The 22615-nt window shown below is 43.9% G+C and overlaps 2 protein-coding genes across 3 annotated transcripts in view; both read right to left on the bottom strand.

Annotated features, from left to right (window-relative positions):
• Positions 1-13543, bottom strand: part of vps33b (VPS33B late endosome and lysosome associated) — a 48452-nt gene extending 34909 nt beyond the window's left edge. The window contains exons 1-5 of the mRNA XM_073024790.1: positions 13393-13543; positions 12831-12911; positions 5778-5839; positions 3927-3976; positions 899-966 (exon numbers count right to left, since the gene is read on the bottom strand). Coding sequence (XP_072880891.1) covers positions 899-966; positions 3927-3976; positions 5778-5839; positions 12831-12911; positions 13393-13482 — 351 coding nt within the window. The 5' untranslated portion in view covers positions 13483-13543. The remainder of the gene's footprint in view (positions 1-898; positions 967-3926; positions 3977-5777; positions 5840-12830; positions 12912-13392) is intronic.
• Positions 13544-13651: 108 nt separating this feature from the next.
• On the bottom strand, positions 13652-21687 carry hddc3 (HD domain containing 3). Of its 2 annotated transcripts, none has more exons than XM_073024792.1 (5): positions 21382-21686; positions 17974-18029; positions 16984-17224; positions 16112-16241; positions 13652-13685 (listed from the first exon to the last, which is right to left on the bottom strand). In XM_073024792.1, the coding sequence occupies exons 1-5, from the start codon at positions 21491-21493 to the stop codon at positions 13667-13669; spliced, it is 558 nt and encodes a 185-aa protein (XP_072880893.1). In that variant the 5' UTR covers positions 21494-21686; the 3' UTR covers positions 13652-13666. The 2 variants fall into 2 exon arrangements, with proteins under 2 accessions (XP_072880893.1, XP_072880892.1); XM_073024791.1 differs by lacking the exon at positions 13652-13685 and adding an exon at positions 15510-15769 and having other exon boundaries at positions 21382-21687.
• Between the last annotated feature and the right edge of the window lie 928 nt (positions 21688-22615).

Genomic DNA, 22615 nt, shown 5'->3' with positions numbered 1-22615 from the left:
AACGTCTGGCAGCTCTTGGGATATACTCCATGGAGTTCAGGAGAATGAGGGCGGATCTCATAGAAACATTCCGAGTGTTAAAAGGCCTGAACAGATTAGATACGGCAAAGTTGTTTCCCATGGTAAGGGAGTCTAGGACAAGGGGGCACGACTTCAGGATTGAAGGATGTCCATTTAGAACAGAGATGTGGAGAAATTACTTTAGTCAGAGGGTGGTAAATTTGTGGAATTTGTTGCCACGATCAGCTGTGGAGATCAAGTCATTGAATGTATTTAAGGCAGAGATAGATAGGTTCTTGATTAGCCAAGGCATCAAAGGGTATGGGGAGAAGGCAGGAGAGTGGGGATGACCGGAAGAATTGGATCAGACCATGATTGAATGGCAGGGACGACTTGATGGGCCAAATGGCCTACTTCAGCTCCTAAACATATATTTGTTTCCCTATTGAGACATAATAGACCACAGCACCATAAAACATAGGAGCAGAATTAGGCCATTCAGCCCATCGGGTCTGCTCTGCCAGTCCAACATAGCTGATTTATTATCCCTCTAAATTCCATTCTCCTGCCTTCTCACAGTAACCTTTGACACCCTTACTAATCAAGAACTTATCAGTTTCTGCTTTAAATATACCCAATGACTTGGCCTCTAGCACCATCTATGGCAACAAATTCCACAGATTCACCAGCCACTAAAGAAATTCCACCTCATCTCTGTTCTCTAAAGGGACAGTCTTCTATTCTAAGGCTGTGCCTCTTAGTCTTAGACACCCCCACTATTGCAAACATCCTCTCCATGTCCACTCTATCTCGGCCTTTCACTATTTGATAGGTTTCAGTGAGAACCCCTCTCATCAGACCCTCTTAACCCAATACAATTGAGGTGCTGCCTGCTCACCTTCTGAGGAGTGAAGATGATCTTGTATTTGCGCAACCTGCTATCCACTTTATCTGCTTTGACAATCTCTGAAAGAAAAAATACATATTCTTTACTCTGTTAACATTCACCAATGCTGTAATCAGACTGAAAAAAATATAACCAAAAGCAAAGAAAAAGCTTGCAGTACAATTGGATTTGTCTGGTCTGTTAATTAATTACTCATAAGATGAGACTTCCATTAAAGTTGGCCACACACTCTGGTGAATGCAGTTTCCCCTACCTCTTGCTTGGGGATAATTTCATGAACAATCATTAAAATTTGCTATTGATATTGGTATTGTTTTATTATCGCCACATATAACAAGATACAGTGAAAAGCTTGTCTTGCACACTGTTCATACAGATCAGTGCACTGAGGTAGAACAAGGTAAAACTAGAACACGTAGAATAAAGTCTAACAGCTACAGAGAGAAAGTGTAAACAAAGTGCAAGAACATAATATAACCATATAACCATATAACAATCACAGCACAGAAACAGGCCATTCCGGCCCTCCTAGTCCGTGCCGAACTCTTAATCTCACCTAGTCCCACCTACCCGCACTCAGCCCATAACCCTCCACTCCTTTCCTGTCCATATACCTATCCAATTTTACCTTAAATGACACAACTGAACTGGCCTCTACTACTTCTACAGGAAGCTCATTCCACACAGCTATCACTCTCTGAGTAAAGAAATACCCCCTCGTGTTTCCCTTAAACTTTTGCCCCCTAACTGTCAAATCATGTCCTCTCGTTTGAATCTCCCCTACTCTCAATGGAAACAGCCTATTCACGTCAACTCTATCTATCCCTCTCAACATTTTAAATACCTCGATCAAATCCCCCCTCAACCTTCTACGCTCCAATGAATAGAGACCTAACTTGTTCAACCTTTCTCTGTAACTTAAGTGCTGAAACCCAGGTAACATCCTAGTAAATCGTCTCTGCACTCTCTCTAATTTATTGATATCTTTCCTATAATTCGGTGACCAGAATCTAATGACGTAGATTGTGAGGCCAACAGTCCATCTTATTGCATAAGAAGTCAGTTCAAGAGTCTGATAACAGTGGGGTAAAAGCTGTCCTTGAGCCTTGTGGTACGTGCTTTCAGGATTTGTAATCTCTGCCCGAAGGGAAAGGGGGGAAGAGACAATGTATGGAGTGGGTGTGGTCTATAATTATGCTGGCTGTTTTACTGAAGCAACAAGAAGTGTAGATAAAATCCAGAGAGGGAAGGTGGTTTATTTTATGTGCTGAACTGTGTCCAGAACTCTCTGCAGTTTCTTGCAGTTATATGCAGAGCAGTTGCCATAACAGGCCATTATACAGCCAGATAGTATGTTTTATATGTTGCATCAATAAGAACAGAATTGTCAGGTGTAGCCATTCAGGAAGCTGTATTCCCTATATTACAACAGAAGTTCCAGCTGTAGCCATCGAGGAAGCTGTAATCCTGACATTACAACCAAGCAGAACTAATTCACTGTGAAACAATGTGAGATGTAACCTGTGAAAGTTGCTGTGGAAACGCAACTCCTCTCCTTTTCAATGAAACAGGGACTTCTTTTCAAAAGCAGTCCACTGCAAAGGTTCTGTGATGGTGATAGGTGGAAAGTCCTTTTGTTTTTTGTTTTTTTCGCTAGGCTAGAGAACCATGTACAATTCTGTATAACAGTATGCCTTCTTAATTTGCTTCATTTTGGTCTTCCTCTGTTTTCTTTACAAATGCTGACAAGTATTCCAGCAACCTAACAGAATGAATGCAACAGGTAAAGTGACCACAGCAATTGCTTGGTGTGCTGCACACGCGCACGGCTCCTCCCTCTGGCTAGATATAGAATCAAAACTCATCCTCCACGTGAGCTCCCTAACTCAAAGGTCCATCAAACCTGTCAGGCGCTTTTCTGCTGCCTGTGGAAGGAAACCTAATCTCCTCAGAACAGCACTGCATCGCCACTTAGCTCCAAGAATGAGACACTGTTGTAAAAGTACGTCCCTTTAGAACAGAGATAAGAAAGAATTTCTTTAGCCAGAGGGTGGTGAATCTGGGGAATTCATTGCCACGGATGCTGTCATTGGTTATATCTGAAGCGGAGGATGATATGACATAGAGCACAACCAGGTATCTGGCCACTGAGTCTGCTCCACCATTCGATCAAATCTGATTTATTATCCCTCTCAAATCCGTTCTTCTGTCTTCTCCCCATAATCTTTGTCACCCTTAGTAATCAAGAACCTATCAACCTCCATTTTAAATATACATAGAAACACAGAACATAGAAAACCTACAGCACAACACAGACCCTTCGGCCCACAAAGTTGTGCCAAACATGTCCCTACCTTAGGAATTACTAGACTTACCTATAGCCCTCTATTTTACTAAGTTCCATGTACCTATCTAAAAGCCTCTTAAAAGACCTTATCGTATTAAAAGGAATAGATCGAGTGGACAGCCAGCGCCTCTTCCCCAGGGCACCACTGCTCAATACACAATGACTTGGCTTCCAGTTCTTAGTAAGTTAGATGCGGAGAGGATGTCTCCTGAGGGGGAGTCCAGGACCAGAGGACACAGCCTCAGAATAGAGCAGACATTCCCAACCTTTTTTTTATGCCATGGATCAATACCATTAAGGGGGTGGTGGACCCCAGGTTCGGAACCCCTGGAATAGAGGGACACTCCTTTACAACAGAGATGAGGAGGAATATCTTCAGCCAAATGGTGGTGAATCTGTAGAATTCATTACCAAAGACTGCTGTGGAGGCCAAGTCATTCAGTATACTTAAAGCGGAGGTTGATGGGTTCTTGGTTAGTAGAGACATCAAAGGTTATGGGGAGAAGACAGGAGAATGCTGAAGCAAACTCAATGAGCTGAATGGTATGATTCTGCCCCTATGACCTACGGTTAGGCAAGATTGGTATACAAGGGCCAGAGCACAAACTGAAACATGAGATGTTCCAAACCTATTTCACGTTTATTTTGATCAGCACTTCTGAACAATCTTACCTGCTATATGCTTTACACTGGAAATCCGAGGACGGACAAGAAAACATAATCTGCAAAAGAAAAGGTGGATACAACATATTAATTAAACATTCAGGATTTGAGCGTCATAGAGTTATGTAGTATGTTAAACAAAACAGGTCCTTCGGTCTAGCGCATCCATGCTGACCAAGATGTCAACCTGAGCTACTCCCATTTGCTTGCATTTGGCCCAGGTCTCACAAGGTTTAAAGTTTCATTTATTATCAAAGCATACAACTCTGAAATTCTTCAATTCTCTGGGTAGCCATGAAACCAAGAAAGAAAAGAAAGGCAGAACAATCAGCAACCCCAAATCCCACCTTCCCAGCAAGAGAAAACAAACAATAACAGATCAAGGCACATCAACTCCCAAATCTCTCCTCCCAAAAAAAAACAAAAATGAAACAGGCACATTGACCTGCAAATACCCCTCCCCACACAAAAATACAAAAAGATTGGGCGAAAAACATAGAATATAAAAACAATAAGACTGAAAAATAGAGCCTACAGTCCAAAGTCCACATCCAAAACGCAGAAAAAAACCTGGGCACACTCTCCAGGCGCAGCAGCAGGCTCCCCCCTCTCCAGTACAGAGCAACCAATCAAAAGACAGGCAGCTGGCATTCCCCCTCTGTTTTTGCTTTGATGCTTCAATCTCCCTTTAATCGTCGAACCATAGGAGCTTTAATCAGCAAAATGGAGACAAACATCAGCTTGCGCCCCATCCTGCAGCCTACCCACTACTTTCTTTCCCTGTAATTTATCAAAATGTCTAATTGTAACTGCACCCACCTCCACCGCTTCCTCTGGCAACTTGTTCCATACACCCATCACCTCTATGTGAAAATAAGTTCTTCAAATGACCTTTTCATCTTTTCCCCTCTAAGCTTAAACTTTTGCCCACTAGTTTTAGACTCGCCTATCCCAGGAAAAAGTCTGATCATTCACCTTATCTACTCCTCTCATGATTTTATAAACCTCTAAACAGTCACCCCTCAGCCTCTTTAACTCCAGGGAAAAAAGTCCCAGCCTATCCAGCCACTCCTTATAACTCAGGCCCTCCACTCCCAGAAACATCCTCACAAAATCTTTTCGGCACTCTTTCCAGCTAAATTACATCCTTCCTACAGCTGGGCAACCAGAACTGCACAAAATACTCCGAGCATGGTTTCACCAAGAACCTGTACAGTTGCAACAGGACACACTATCTATGGCCATAATCAAGTGAGTTGTCCAGCACTCTATCTACCTGAATGGCCACTTTCAGGGAACTATGCACTTGGTCTCTCAGTTCTACCTCTCTAGGGTCCTACCACTTACAGTGCAATTCCTGTCCTGTTTTAATTTCCCAAAATACAATGCCTCACAATTATTTATTTAGAGATACAGCACACAACAGGCTCTTTCAGGTCTTTGAGTTGCACCAACGGCAACCCACCGATTTAACCTCAGCTTAATCACGGGAGAATTTACAATGACCAATTAATCTAATAACCAGTATCCCTTTTGGACTATGGGAGGAAACCGGAACACCCGGAGGAAAGCCACACATTCACAGGGAATTACAGAGTGTTGAATTCTGAACCCCGACTCCCTGAGCTGTAATAGTGTCATGCTAACCACTACACCACCGTAACGCCCTTCATCTGTGTTAAACTGCATCTGCCATTCTTTGGAACCGAGTCCCTGAAAGAACATTTGCTGTGAAGCTTCACTGTTGATCAATTTCATATCATTAGGGAGAAGTGAAAGGCATTGTCTCATCACTGACAGCCACCACTTCACCATCCCCTTCCCAACTACCCCTCCACTTTCCACTGACCCAGTACTCACTGGTCGCTGACTGCCTGAACCACCTTATTTTCCAGTTTGTACAGCTTCTCCACATCGTGTTGCTGCAAAACAGAAAAACAGTAAAGTTCCAAGTAAATTTATTATCAAAGTGCATATATGCCACTGTATACAACCCTGAGATTCATTGTCTTGTGGGCATTCACAGTAAACACAAGAAACACAATAGAATCAATGAAAGACCGCATCCAAGCAAATACAAAAAGAAAATAATAACAATAAATAGATAAGCAATAAATATTGAGAACATGAGATGAAGAGTTCTTGAAGGTGAGTCCATAGGTTTTGGGAACAGTTCAGTGATGGGGTGAGTGAAGTTATCCCCTCTGGTTCAAGAGTGCTAACTGTTCCTGAAGCTGCTGGTGTGGGTCCTGAGGCTCCTGTGGCAGCAGTGAAGAAGAGAGCATGACCTGGATGCTGAGGGTCCTTGATGAACATTCTGCCATCAAGGCATCAGCCATTCTGTCTTTAGCTACCTAAATGTTTTGAAAAGAACTCGAGAAACAGCACCTCATCTTCTAACTGGGTCATTACAGTCCTTGAGACTCAATGCTAAACCCCACCACTCCAGATATCGCTGAGTCCTGACGTAAATTGGGGAACCGCTTTGTGGAGCACCTCCGTTCCATCCACAAAAGGAGGAATTTCCCAGTGGTCAACCATTTCAATTCCAATGCCCATTCCAGTTCCGACATGGCCTCCTCTTCTGCCATGATAAAGGCACTCTCAGGATGGAAGAGCAACAACTGATATTCCGTCTAGATAGCCTCCAACCTGATGTTACGAATATTAATTTGTACTTCAGTAATTTTCTCCCCCCTCCTTTCTGTTATTTCCCACTCTGGCCTCTTTACCTCTTCTCCTCACCCACCTATCAACTCCCCTTTGTGCCCCTCCTCCTTCCCCCTCTCCCATGGTCCACTCTCCTTGCCTAACAGATTCTTTCTTCTCCAGCCCTTCACCTTTCCCACCCATCACCTACCTCGCAGCTTCTTACTTCACCCCCCTCCCTCACCCACCTGGCTTCACCAATCACCCTCTAGCTTGTTCCCCTTCCCCTCCTCCCACTTTTTTATTCCGATATATTCCCCCTTCCTTTTCAGCCTTGATGAAGGGTCTCAGCTCAAAACATCGACTGTTTACCCATTTCCATGGATGCTGCCTGACCTAAGATTATTTATTTATTTAGAGACACAGCGTGGAGTTGGCCCTTCCAGCCACGCCACTCCTGCAACACAACCCCGTTAACTCTAACCGGACAATTACAATGACCCAGTTAGCCTGTGCAGTATGTCTTTGGACTATGGGAAGAAACCGGAGCATCTGGGAACACCTAAGCATTCCATAGCAAGGACGCAGAGAGCCTCCTTACAGAACGGCACATGAACTGAACTCCAAAATGCCCTAAGCTGTAATACTATTACCACAGCTAACACTGTGGTGCCCAGATTACCTTCTGAGTTCCTCCAGCATTCCCTGTGTGTTGCTCTGGATTTCCAGCATTTGCAGAATCTCATGTTTATGAATCTGCAGATATTATTACTCCAGTCTTGTATCATAATTCACCAGCGTGCAGGCTTTTTCCTCCCATTCACTTTGAACTGTATTCATCTTCTTATTCACGCCTCCTCCCACACACCTCTGCAACACACACAATGCTGGAGGAGCTCAGTAAGTCAGGCAGCATCGATGGAGAGGGAATAAGCGTTAACATTTCAGGTCAAGACCCTTCATCGGCACTGGAAAGGAAGGGGGCAGAGCCAGAGTAATGTGGTGGGGTTGTACAAGCTGGCAAGTAATAGATGAAATCAGGTGAAGGTGAAAGTGGGTGGGTGGAAATAAAGAAAGAAGCTGGGAGGTGATAGGTGCAAAAGGCAAAGGGCTGAAGGAGGAGGAGTTTGATAGGAGAGTGGTTGGTGGGAGAAAGGGAAGAAGTGGCACTAGAGTGAGGTTATGGGCAGGGAAGGAGTGAGGAAAGGAGCGAGAAAAGGAGCAGGAATGGAAAATGGAAAAAGAGATGGGAGAGGGCAGAGAAATACATGGAAGTTAGAGAAATCAATGCTCTTTTATTCACCACATATTGCTCCCTCTTTCATTGGCACTAAATCACTTGTATCATTCACACACACTCCTCTAACTACACCTTCCCTTTTACTCCTTTCTGTCCTCCCCCACTTAAAACATTTTTAATTCCTTTTAGAATAAGGTAGATGATTTTTGTAGCGCAGCTAGAGACTGGCACGAAAGATAATGTGGGTGTTGTTGATTTGTGGCTTAAAGAAGATCATAATTGGGAAGAACACACATTGTATCAAAAAGTCAGGCAAATAAGTAGGGGGGGTGGATTAGCTCTGCTGGTAAAAAATGAAATCAAATCCTTGGAAAGTGAATAAGATTCGGAAGATGTAGAATCCTTGTGGGTAGAATTAACAAACTACAAGGGTGAAAAGCTGGAAGTTGTAATATATAGGCCTCTGACCAGTAGCCAGCACTTGATGTACAAGTTAAAACAAGAGATAGAAGTCATGTATAAAAGGCAATATAATGATAATCATGGGGGATTTCACTGTGCAGATAGATTGGGAAAATCCAACTAGAGCTGGATCCCAAGAGATGGCATTTGAAGAAGGTCTACACGATGGCTTTTTAGAGCAGCTTGTGTTTGAGTAATTCTAGATTGTGTATTAAATAATGATCCAGATTTGATTAGGAAGCTTAAGGTAAAGGAACCCTTAGATAGAATTCACACTGCAATTTGAGAGGGAGAAGCTGAAGTCAGGTTTACAGTGGAGTAAAGGAAATTACAGAGGCATGAGAGAGGAGCTGGCCAAAGTTGATTGGAAGGGGAAATTGGCAGGGATGATGGCAGAACAACAATGGCTGGTGTTCCTGGGGTGAATTCAGAAGGTGCAGGAGAGATGCATCCTAAAGATGTAGAAGTATCCTAAATGGACTATGGAGCAACCATGCCTGACTAGGGAAGTCAAAGACAGCATAAAAGCAAAAGAAAGGGCATATAATATAGCAAAAATTAGTGGGAAAGTAGAGGATTGGGGAGCTTTTAAAAACCAAAAGAAGGCAACTAAAAAACCTTAAAGAGAGAAAAGATGAAATAAGAAGATAAGCTAGCCAATTATATAAAAGAAGATACAAAAAGTTTTTTTTCTGATATACAAGGAATAAAAGAGAGATGACAGTGGATATCAGACTGCTGGAAAATGATAATGGAGCAATGGGGAACTAAAAATGGCAGGTGAATTTAATAAGTACTTTGCATTAGCCTTCACTGTGGAAGACAACAGCAGAACGCCAGAAATGCAACAGGGTCAGGGGACAGAAATGTGTACCATTGTTATTACTAAAGAGAAAGTGCTAGGGAAGCTGAATAGTCTGAAGCAAATAGACTGACTAATCTGAACCAGATGTACTGCACCCCAGGGTTCTGAAAGGGGTAGCTGAAGAGATTGTGGAGGCATTAGTAATGATCTTTCAAGAATCACTAGATTCTGGAATTGTTCCTGAGGACCGGTAAATTGCAAATGCCACTCCACTTCTTAAAGTGGGGGGAGCATGAGAAAGAAAATTATAGGCCTGTTAGTCTGACTTCAGTGATTGGAAAGATGTTGGAGTCTATTATTAAGGATGAGGTTTTGAGGTACATAAAGGCACATGATAAAATAGGCCAAAGTCAGCATGGTTTTCTAAAGGGGACATCTTGCCTGACAGATCTGTTGGAATTCTTTGAGGAAATAACAGGCAGGATAGAGGAGACTCATTTGGATTTTTTTTAGATTTTCAGAAGGCCTATGACAAGATAAGAGCCCATGGTATTACAGGAAAGATACTAGCTTGGTTGGAGGATTGGCTGATTGGCAGGAGGCAAAGAGTGGGAATGAACGGGCCTTTTCTGGTTGGCTGCCAGTCACTAGTGATGTGCTGAACAACTCAGTGTTGGGACTACTTCTTTTCACATTGTATGTCAATGATTTGGATGAAGGAATTGATGGCTTTTGTGGCCAAGTTTGCATGGTCATGCACTTTGGTAGAAGGAACAAAGGCATGGACTACTTTATAAATGGGAAGAAAATTTAAAAATCAGAGGGGCAGAGGGACTTGGGAGCTATCATGTAGGATTCCCTAATTGTTAATTTGTAGGTTAAGCTGGTGGTAAGGAAAGAAAATGCAATGTTAGTATTCTTTTCTAAAGGACTAGAATACAAAAGGATATAATGCTGAAGCTTTATAAGGCATTACTCAGACCACACTTGGAGTATTGTGAAGTTTTGAGCACTTTATCTAAACAAGGATGTGCTAACATTGGAGAGTCCAGAGGAGGTTCTCGAGAATTATCTCAGGAATAACATGTAGGAACAGATATCCCAGGAAAGTAAGGGTTATTGAATGAGGAGCATTTGATGGCTCTGTGCCTGTACTCACAGGAACATTAGAAAAGTCGGGGGGGGGGGGGGGGGGGATCTCTATTGAAAGGTCCGGACAGAGTGCATGTGGAGACGATGTCTCCTATAGTGGGGTGTCTAAGACCAGAGAGCACAGCCTCAGAATGGAGGGATGTCCATTTAGAACAGAAATGAGGGAAAAACTCTTTAGGCAGAGGGTGGTGAATCTGCAAAATTCTTTGCCACAGACAGCTGAGCAGGCTAAGTCACTGAGTATCTTTAAAGCAGAGGCTAACAGGTTCTTGGTTAATCAGGACATCAAAGGCTACAGGGAAAAGGCAGAAGAATGGAGTTGAGAGGGATAATAAATCAGCCATGATGGAATGGCAGAGCAGACTCGATTGGCCGAATGGTCTAATTCTGCTCCTAGGTCAAATGGTCTTACCCAGATCAAATGAAAATCATCATCCTGAAACATTAATTCTTTCTGCCTCTTGTTATGAAGGATGAACAGCTCTGATGGGCAGAAGGGTGCAGAGTTGCCCATGTTCCCCCCCCCTCCCCCGGGAGAATCACAAGCCATTACTGTTGCTATGGAGGGGAGGGGAGGGGGAGGAGAGGGAGAGGGAGAGGGAGAGGGAGAGGGAGAGGGAGAGGGAGAGGGAGAGGGAGAGGGAGAGGGAGAGGGAGAGGGAGAGAGAGAGAGGAGGAAACATGCAAGAACATCTGCTACAGATAAGAGAGGGGACAGAGTCTTGTTGATTCACCGTATTATGACTTCTGAGAGGGTTATTTATCTTATACCATTCTGTTCATTAACATTCCTCAGTGGACAGCTGGAATGGGCTGGTTTGATGGACACAGCCATTCAAAACTGATTGATAGCTGAGACCCTGTGAGTAAGGATAAAAGTCAGGTCTGGAGAGACACCCTTCAGACACACCAGGAGACACACTAGTGGACACTGATTGAGTGTTGGAACCCACGGGAAGGTGTGGGGCATTGGAGACCGGTCAGTTAAACTCACAGTGTTATAGCAGGGCCGGTGGGGACTTGTGTGTGTGTCCACTCATGCCAGAGTGACGAGTCCACCACAGAAGAACGGTCTAGCTGAAGGACAGAGGGGTCATAACTGAATGGCCACAACGACGCGACGGACCAAGAACGCAAAGGAAGGTTTGCCTGACTGTAGCTGTTACATCTCGCTTGCTCTCTCTCTCTCCAACGATTACAACACAACAACCATATCTACCTCAGCACGCGTGAACTGAACTGAACTTTGTACTTTTCTATGACAATTCATTATCCCCCAGACATCGATAGAGCTTGTTTATTATTGCTTATTATTATTCCTACACTTTTAGGTTTATTATTGCTAATGTGTGTTATCTATATATTTGCATTATTGGTATTGATTTGCTTATTTTACTAATAAACACTTTTGAATATAGTACCACCAGACTCCAACGGATTCTTCTTTCTCTGCTGGTCAGACACCCAGTTACGAGGTACGTAACAGTCTAAAATATTGAGTAATTCTAACACTTTCTGATTTTATTTGACATTTTCGGCACCTATGATATTTTGCTTTTAGAAAACCCTGGAAATAAACGCAAGGAACGATTCAACAATGATCACAGACATTTGCTGATGTCTGAAATATTAAATCAAACCAACAAATCAATTTGTGCGTTCAGCTGGCACCCTGTCAGGTCAGCATCACTCAATATGTCTCTTACCATGGATTAGCCATGGAAGAATAGTGGTTAGTGTAAAGCTATTACAACTCGAGCGTCAGAGTTCAGAGTTCAATTCCAATGTGTCCTGTAGGGGGTTTGTATGTTCTCCCTGTGAACCCTGTCGTTTTCCTCCAAGTACTAAGGTTTCCTCCCACAGTCCAAAATCATACCAGTTAGTAAGTTAATTGTTGTCCTTTTCCGTGCCTTGTGGCGCATCGGGCAACAACTTTGCCATTTCTTTAACAATTTTGTCTGTTTCTACAAGGCCAAGTTGCCAGCTTGACACTCAACCCAGCAGGGACGGAAAGCGTTCAAGGAGCTGACCGGATTCAAACCTAGGACCACTCGCCTCAAAGTCCAGTGCAGATGCTACTACACCACTGGCCGATTAGCAGGTTAACTGGTCATTGTAAATTCTCCTGTGATTAGGCTTGGGTTAAATAAGTGGGTTGCTGAACAGTGCTGATCATTGGGCTGGAAGTGCTCGTTCCGCACAGTTCTAACTAAATAAATAAATTGTAACTGCTGATGGGGAGGCAAATGTTAAGCAGTAATATCTACATGCTTCTGAGGATTCAATTGCCAGATGATCTATTTGTTCCATGCTGTCATTACACTGGATGCTTTCAGTCTTTAATACACAACTTACCAGGTGACCAGCTCAGACAACAGAGCAACAGAGGCAAAGATTGTTGTCCCAGTGGTGTACTGGAGAGGCAGCCAAATGCATAGCAATGGTGGAGAGGAATGGAGAAGATATGAAGCTGAAATAGATGGATCCCAGGGGAAGACGATGGTGCAATTGGTTGTAATGGGTCATGAAAGGTATGGCGTCATAGTCACAAATGATGTTTTTGTACAGAGATAACAGATGGGTCTCAGACTTGATTTCACCCTACCTTCAGGATGGAGACATTTGCAATCCGGTCCAGTGGGCTCATCAGAGCAGATTCAATGAACAAATCCTTCTTTCCCGGTAACTGACAGTAAGCAGATCCCATGAGAAAAGAAACTCACTGAGTGATTCAGATATTCAGACAAAGAAACCAAAGTTCTATCTCTGTGAACGATTTCATGAGTCTGCTCAAATCAGTACCCGTTACTCTCCCTCCCTTCATTACACCAGCCCGCCTTTCTTTCCCAGTCAACCCATCTCCCTTCAATCACCAAGCCCTTCGCCTATCTCGCTGCCGTCAGTATGCCCCGTAATCTACATCCCACGTTAATCTCCCTTCATCCATTTCCCTCCATTACACCAATGCGTCATCCCCGGCTTCCCCAAACTGCCACTCTCTCCCATCACCCCGTCTCGCACCGTTACACCTCTCCTCCGTTAACCGCAGACCGATTGGTACCTGTCACTCTCCCTCCTTTGCCCGTCAACACTCCCCCTCTCCTGACACACTTAATCAGGTGACCGGACGAGGCCCCTGAGACGGCTGCCCTCTCCCCTCCACCCACCTGCTCCAACAAGTAGACCAACTGGTCCCGGGCGAGACGTTTCAAGAAGTCAAAGTCCGGCAGGTCTGGGGCATCGCGGCGGCTCGCCATCTTTCCGCAAAAGCGCTTCCGGGTTACGGCAGTCGCTTCCGGCCGCCCATCTCCTAGCAACAGGCTTCTCCTAGGCCCGGTGTAAACCAGCACGGTGGGATGGACTGCTCCCGCTGCACGTTCGCCTGGGGCTCAGCCTCATCTTCAGTGATTGCTCTCCCGCCGTCAAAGCCATCTTTCACATTCAGCAGGTCAGGCAGCCTCTGTGGAGGAGGAACAAAATTACCACGCCACCACTGAACGCAGTACATTCAGGTTTTGAGCAAAAAACTGCAAATCCGAAACTCCTGAGCAACACACACACACAATGCTGGAGAACGAGAAGAGATTCGCTGCATATGTCACATGTAGGTTGAAACGTGTCATTGCATCAACGCCCAACTCATGCCAAGGATGTGCTGGGAGCAGCCTGCAAGTGTCGCCAGCGTAGCATGCCCTCAATGTACTAACCTTAACTTGTATATCTTTGTAATGTGAGGAAACCAGAGCATTCAGAGTAAGCCCACACAGTCACAGGAGGAACGTACAAACTCCTTACAAACAGTGGTGGTAATTGGACATGAGTTGTTGGCGCAGCAAAGCATTATGCAAACCACAATGTTACCATGCACTCTTGAACTCAGCAAGTCAGGCAGCATCTATGACAGCAAATTGACAGTCAACATGTCAGATTTAGACCCTTCATCAGCACTGGACAGGAGTTTTGCTGCTGAAATGCAAAGACTCTTCAAGGTCTGCCTTCCCTAAGGAAAGTTTTCCTCCTCCAATCATTAAGAAAGCTCTTGGCCCAAAACATCGACTGACCATTTCCCTCCATAGATGCTTCCTGACTTGCTGAGTTCCTCCAGCATTTTGTGTGTGTTGCAAATACTGGAACTCTGACTGAAAAAAAACCCCACTGGAAATGCTCAACAGGTCAGGCAGCAACTGCAAAGAGAGGAGCACAACACTTCCAATTAATCTCTCACAGAGATATCTCTGTGAACTGCCAGTATTTATCCCTCAATCACCCTAAAACATTGTCATTTCAGTTAATTCTTCACAAGAATTGAATTAATCTCTAAGGTTCCCACATGTCAGTGATTACATGTTAGAACTACTTAATTGGATGTAAAGGCTTTGTGATGTCTAAAAGGGGGTGGGAATGATGCCATAGAATCCAGATCTTTAATTTTACTGATTTTTTTCTACCCTGTCACCAACATTTCTCAGAAAAACTGCAGATGCTGGAAATCATAAAATTTGAAAATGCCAAAAAGCTGAGTGGGCGCAGCAGCAACTGAGGCGAGAGAGAGAAACAGACACGTACACACAGTTAATGTTCCAATGCACATGGAACTTAGAAATCTACAGCACATTACAGGTTCTTCGGCCCACAATGTTGTGCCAACCATGTAACCTACTCTAAGAATGCCTAGAATGATTTTATTAATTTGCACTGTAAATCTATTTATTTCCAATTGTTGGAGAGTCAGCCTCAGAACAGAAGGACATCTGCTCTTCCTTGGCCCATTTTCATAATTGATCTATATCCTGTTGGAATCTTAGCAAACCTTCTTCACTATAACACCAATTTTGATGTCATCTGCAAAACTTACTAACCATGTCAGCTACATTTCCAACCAAATCATTAATGTGGATGACAAACAACAGTGGGCCCATCACCAGTTCCTACAACACACTACTGCTCACAGACCTCCAGTCTGCAGCACAGTCCTTCCCCACCACTCTAACTCTCACCACCAAGCTAATTTTTATCCCACATGATCTAACCTACCACGTGGCCCAAAGTTGAGAAAGATGATAACTACCACTCTAACCTTGTTGAACTACATTCCACCAATCTATGTCATCTGGGCAGACAGGAGCATCAGGAAGCACAGCCAACTGTATGTGGGTGTAAGCAGACAACGCATTCCACATAAAGCAAAAAAAACTGTTAAGAAACTTCAGTGTTTTGATTTTTTATGTGTGAAAATTGACTGTGTGGAAGTGATGCACCATCAATAACTCTCGGAGACGGGAGGTGAACGATAGGTTTTTATTAGCTGCAAGAGACCACAATTAGCAGCAAGAGACCACCACACAACATCCTGGAGACTGAGGGAGAAGCAGTGCCTCCAATCGCCTTTATACAGGGGTCTGCGGGAGGAGCCACAGGAGCAGTCAGCAGAGGGGCGTGTCCAGACAGGTATACATAGTTTACCACAGGAAGATCAAACCTGGAGAGGTTTTAAAGCTTTACAGAAATAGTTTCTGAAAAGCCCTCCAGTCAAATAACACCCACCTACCGAGATCTTTGATGGTGAAAAATGAAAGATAAACTTTTAAGAGGGGCCACTTATTTACTCTTTACAATCAAATCATGAAGAATCATTTCAGTGAAACGACACAACACAGTGAGTCAAACTAAATAACCAACATTTATTTCAAATAGATTTTAGCAGAGAAGAATTCACAGTACCAGTTTACTCAGTCTAAGGACAAACATCAGGAAGAAAAATTGAGACCATGCACATTCCTCAATATTTAGTTTTACCTCAGGACAAGATAGATATTTTAATTTATTCATCTTACAGTAAACGATCCTTATTGTATGTTCACTGAAAAAGACAGCAGGGCCCATTACCGAGTAAAAATGTTTCTTTCTTTGAACAGTGCGTCCAAGCTGCTTTCTAAGGCTTGACTGGTTCCTCGGAGTCCAGCAACTACTTTGGAAGCCCAGATGAAATATTCTTCAACTCTTTCCTCTGTCCACCCTGAATGATGATTCAACGGAAGTCAGGTGAGATAGAGGTTCCTTAACCCTCTGGTACAATCCATTCCTTTCAGAATGGCCCCCTGCCATATTATCACACTGCTCTGTGCTAGACATTTTGCTGCAGGGACACTTCTGTGGACAAATCCAACCTGTTTTGCTTAAACACAAGAGATTCCAGAGCAACACACACACAAAATGCTGGAGGAATTCAGCAGGTCAGGCAGCATCTATGGAGAGGAATAAACAGTCGATGTTTCGGGCCAAGACCCTTCATCGGGACTGGAAAAGAAGGGGGAAGAAAACAGAATAAGAAGGTGGGGGCTGGAATGGAGTACAAGCTAGAAGGTGATAAATGAGACCAGGCAAGGGGGAAGGTAGGTGCATGGGGGAGGGGTTGAAATGAGAACCTGGAAGCTGACGGGTGAAAGAGGTAAAGGACTGAAGAAGAGGACTGATAGGAAAGGAGAGTGGAACATGGGAGAAAAGGAACCAGAGTTGATGGGCAGGTGAGGGGAAGAGAAGGGCTAAGAGGGGAGCCGGAATGGGGAGTGGAAAAAGGAGGATGGGGGAGAAATTGCTGGAAGTTAGAGAAATCAGTGTTCATGCTGTGAGGTTGGACGCTACCCAGATGGAATATGAGGTGTTGGTCCTCCAAACTGAGAGTGGCCTCATTGAGACATGCTCAGAGACAGTGATCCAGACTTATACCCAGACCGTGTCGGAGTTAGAATGGCACTGACCTTTGGGTGTGCAGCGTTTGAGATCCCGCAGATTGTACAGTTTGTCCGCCAGTTTCACCAGTTTGGCTTCACGGCTGCAGTGAGGTGCGTGCTGGATCTGAAGCTTCTTCCGTGCCGCCTTCGAAAGTGACTTATCATCCGTCACCTCAGCAACGATACTCCGAACCTTCTCTCCAAACTGCTCCTCGATCTCCTCTAGTGTGGTGTCAGTATCCTCAACAGTGTCATGGAGAAGTGCCGCCTTGAGAAAGAGCACAAGAAGGTCCTGCCAGCTGAATTATCTTCAGTCAATGACAGGCAACCCAGTCCCAACCCGGTTAACGCATGGTTGGTGACACATTCAGCTCTGATGAGAGGTTCATTGCTCCAAACACTGTCATTTATTTATCCTGTAATGCCTTGCATTATTTTTATTTTATTTAAAGATACAGCACAATAATAGGCCTTTCCGGCCCAATGAGCCCGCATCACCCAATTACACCTGCCTGATCCTCCTAATCCGTACATTTTGGAATGTGGGAGGAAACCAAAGCACCCAGAGGAATCCCATGTGGTCATGGAGAGAACATACAAACTCCTTACAGGCAGCAGCTGAATTGATCCTGGGTCGCTGGCACTGTAACAGTGCTACACCAACTGCTATGATATCATGATACTGAAGTTAGAGACGATTGTGATACGATTGACTGTAACTTCCCAGGATTGAGTCTTACAATAAAATGTTACCAAACAATTCAGCAGCATGAAATACATAAAGTAGTTTCTATCAGGTTAATCACAGATCTTTAGGCTCAGAGGGGAAGTTTGTGTGAGGCACAACTTGCAAGTGCACAGCAGAGACCTCTGGAGTGAATGGCCTGTTACTCTGCCAAAATGTCTCTGTAATTTATAAGGGGAGCTGTTTGTCAATGCTGGACAACAGTCTTCTAAAATTCTTTAAGCAGCCAAGATGGGCTCAGTGGGAGTAAAAAACACCTGCAATACATTTACCTGCAAGATGACCACATCTGTAACTCCAGCTTCATGTGACAGGATTCGGGAAACACCTTTAAACAGATAGAAAAATAAATCTCAGCAATCTCACTGGCAGGCATTCAAATTACAATGAGAAGGGTATAAAAATGTTAAAGTATCATTGTAGAAGACATCGTCTATTCAACTTATGCAGTTGTGAAGTACACTGAGATTGTGGGTTGGGACTCAGAAAGAGCAATGGAAGCAAGGATCATTCAAAATTCAAAATTCAAAGTAAATTTATTATCAAAGTACATATATTTCACCATACACAACTCTGACATTCATTCTCTTGTGGGCATTTACAGTAAATACAAGGAACACAAAGGATCAATGAAATACCACACCCAGGAGGACAAACAAACAACCAATGAGTAAAAGACAACATTCTGCAAATATAAAAAGAAGAAAAAAATAAATAATTTTAAAAATTAGCAATAAATATCAAGATAACGAGGTGGAGAGTCATTGAAAGTGAGAACATAGGTTGTGGGAACAGTTCAGTGTTGGGGTGAGTGAAGTTATACCCTCTGGTTCAAGAGCCTAATGGTTGAAGGGTAATATATATTCCTGAACCTGGTGGTGTGGGTCCGGAGGCTCCTGGACCTTCTTCCTGATGGCAGCAGAAAGAGTGCATGGCCTGAATAGTGGGGTTCCTTGATGGTGGATGCATGGTGGGGAGGGCTTTACCCATGATGGACTGGGCTGTATCCACTCCTGTTGGTAAGCTTTTCCATACAAGGGTATTGGTGCTTCTACTACCAGGCTGTGGTGCACCCAGTCAATATACTCTCCACCACATATCCATAGAACTTGGTCAAAGTTTTAGATGATATGCCGAATCTTTGACAGGATCAGTCTGGATGTGTGAAGGAGAAAGAATTGCAAATATGGAGGGCTTTGTGGCTGCCTGTAAGCAAACAAATCTTGAATTTGTATGATTTATACATTCTTTGATAATAAATGTACTTTGAAATCCTTTGATTGGAGAGTTTTTCAGTGAGCTGGGATTCATTTCATGAGCTAAATGAGCATGTCTGTCTAAGGGACCTGCACTGCCTGGGCTAACACCTTGCTGCCTGGGCTAACATCTCGCTGCCTGGGCTAACATCTCGCTGCCTGGGCTAACACCTCGCTGCCTGGGCTAACTCCTCGCTGCCTGGGCTAACTCCTCGCTGCCTGGGCTAACTCCTCGCTGCCTGGGCTAACACCTCGCTGCCTGGGCTAACATCTCACTGCTTGAAGTAAACATTCTGTATGTACAGTATATGACAAATGTGTTGGCAGCACAGTAGTGTGGTGGTTAACATAGTGCTAATGCTTTACAGCACCAGCTGAAAGATTCTGCTGCTCAATGTAAGGAGTTTCTACGTTCTGCTAGTGATTGCGTGTATTTCCTCCCACAAATGGATTGGTAAGGGTTAAAAATTGTGGTCTCGCTATGTTGGCACAGGAAACATGGTGACACTTACAGGCTGCTCCAGCTCATCCTCAGACTGTGTTGGTCATTGACATAAATGACAGATTTCACTGTATGTTTCTGTGTACATGTGGCAAACAAAGCTAACCTTTATCTCTAATCTATACAGTAGGGAAAATTTAACTGCATACCACTTCAGCAAGTCTCCATCTCATCTGCTACAGCTCCAAACTTATTCCAAAATACAAACAACTGGTCCTTCAAACCTGCTCCACCATTTAATAAGATCATGGCTGATCTGACTAACATCAGCACTGAATTCCACCTACCTTCAGTAATTTTCCACACCAGGTATCTACCTCAGTCTTAAAATTATGTAAAGACTATTTCCATTGCCTTTTGAAATAGGGAGTTACAAAAACTCGCAATCCCTTAAACACAAGATATTCTGCAGATGCCAGAAATCCAGAGTAACACACAGCAAGTCGAGCAGCATCTATGACAAGGAAAAAACAGTTGACATTTTGGGCCAAAACCCTTCATCAAAACTTCCTGATAGAAAAAGTTTGTGTATCATTTCACAATCACATGTATTTTCTGGGAATTTCCCTCAAATTGTCACTCTCACAGTTGGAGTCTAAAGAGCTGGCAATAATTGTTTTTTTTTCAATCAGGAGAGCTATCACAGTTCTAGCCCAATGCTGTAAAGGTGCTTGAACCAGACACGTTAAGCTCCCTCTCTAGCAGGAGTTACTGCTGAGAGCCCCTCAGCTTATCACCCCTGTGGCCAAAATAGATCACCTGGCTTTCACTGTCTCTGGGATCTGCACAACTTTACTGCATCTCTTAAGACAACAACAGCTCTTCTAAAGTAGGTCACTAGTGCTAACCTCTTGAGGCAGGGGTTATAGGTTCAAGGTCCTCTTCGAAGAATAATAATGTGGAAAGGCTACACTGTTTATACGGAACCCCTCTTTATCTTTTCAGTTCCCAGTTCATTATTTTTAAGAAGAAAAAAGGATATTTCTAGAGAAACTTCATTATCTGCTATTTTTGGCACACTGTTCTTCATTGGTCAGGACACTGAGTAGAGAAGTTAGGATGTTATAGTGCAAGTGTACAAGATGTTGGTGAGGCTTGTGTTCAGTTTTGGTCACCCCGCTATAGGAAAGATGCCATTAAGCTGGAAAGAATGCAGAAAATACTTACACGTATGTTGCCAAGTCTTGAGGAAATAGGTCAAAGGAGAGGTTGGGACAGCTATGACTTTATTGCTTGGAGCATAGGAGACTGAGAAGTGATTTCAAGTGCATACGATTATGAGAGACATAAACAGGATGAATGCACACAAACTTTTCCCCAAAGTTAGGGAAGCAAGGGCTAGGTAATCTCTCTTGTTGCCTTAACAAAAAAACTCAATCAAGTTGGTAAGGCACGACCTGCCATGCTGGCTCTCCCTAATTAAACCATGGGTTTCCAAATGCTCATCTATCCTCTTCCTAAGAATTTTCTCCAGCAATTTCCCTAGGCTGGGACTATTTTTCCTTGGAGCGTTGTAAGCTGGGGGATAACTTTAGAGGTTTTTAAAATCATGACGGGAGTAGATACGGTGAATGTTTGCTGACTTTATCCCTGGTAGGGGAGTCTAAAACTAGATGGCACAGGGTTAAAGTTAAAGGAGAAATAGTTAAATGGGACCCAAAGTCCACCTTTTATTGTGTTTTTAAAATTTTTTATTAGGTGTTGCGTGGTGAGAATCTGGAATGAGCTGCCAGAGGAAGTGGTTGAAGCAGGTACAATTACATTTAAACGAAAATTTGAGTAAGTACACGGCTCGGGGCGGGGGCCTCCTCTGCGTTTGGGGAAGAGGAAATGAATTGTAGCCACGGTGGGTGAACGGTGACTAGGGATTGGCCGAGGGCGGCGAGTCTGCAAAGGGCCGGAACCCGCCCCACTTTCCTTACCCAGGGGGTGATTGATGTATGGAGTTTGTTCCGGGTCTTTGCGCCGCTGTTTTCTGTGTTTTCTCGCTGCGAAATCGGCGGCATCGAGGATTCGATGTACGTCCGAGGCCATGTCGAGCCCAGCATCAGGGAGGAGCAGAGAGCCAGTGGTATCCGATATCCGGTGCAGGGAATCACAGGGTCACTCCCGTACCAGCGGTTCGGTGCATTTCCATTCTGTTCCCTAACCGGCACACCGGCCAATTCAGCGTCTGCTAGGGCATTTGTGGGAGATGGCAAATTGGGCAGCCGCAAAGACAAATACTCACGGATTAGAAGAGTGGTTCTGTTTAAACATAACAGGACGGGTTAACATGGACCGTTTGGACAGGTTAGGCTGCTGGTCCGTTTCCGTGCTAAATAATGTTTCTGAAACAGGCCGATGTTCCCCGCGGGAGTAGCTGGCAACGTAGTCGAAGTTATGATTTTAAATTGTTCATTTTGCCATGTACATTGTGCTTAATTTGCGGCGAGAAGGTACTTTTCATTGGCATTTATACCTAGCGCCTGTGTGCCCGTGACTATAAACTTGAAAATTTTAGAGTAAGGTTTCAGCTAATCAAAACGTGGATGTGGTGATAGTTCTGCTGTGAGGGTCGTGAATCACTGCAATTCTCCAAAGAGCTGAGAAACCGGGGTGGTTCATTCAAAAGATGCAGATGCTCCATTCTGCAGAGCAGGTAGTGTCTTTGGAGAGAAAGGATATTAACATTTCAAGAACCTTCATAGATGAATTCCCATTGTTCTCTCTGATCTTCTACAACTTAAACATTTCTGACTTTCTAGTTCAGATGAAAAGTCAACCTAAAATTTTAACTCTAGCCATTTATATTGTCTGACCTGCTGAAGATCTCCCACATGTTCTGTTTCAGAGTGACACACACAAAATGCTGGAGGAATTCAGCAGGTCATGCAGCATCTATGGAGAGGGCCAAGACCCTTCATCAAGTCCTGCCCTGCTGAGTTCCTCCAGCATTTTGTGTGTCACTCCAGATTCCCAGCATGTTGTGTTTATTCTTTTGGTGAGTTACAGAAGCAGGCAGGAAAATTGAGCTGTGGCCAGAACCAGATTAGGAATGGACTTGCTGAATGCCAGGCCAGCATTAAAGGTTAGCTTTATCACATGTACATTGAAACATACAGTGAAATGCATTGTTTGCCTCAAATCTTATCAGTGAGGATTGTGCTGAAGGCA

This window comes from Hemitrygon akajei, chromosome 21, assembly GCF_048418815.1.
Source record: "Hemitrygon akajei chromosome 21, sHemAka1.3, whole genome shotgun sequence".
Lineage (NCBI taxonomy): Eukaryota > Metazoa > Chordata > Chondrichthyes > Myliobatiformes > Dasyatidae > Hemitrygon > Hemitrygon akajei.
Note: the sequence above shows the minus strand (reverse complement) of the source record. Positions and strands in the feature narration are given on the sequence as shown.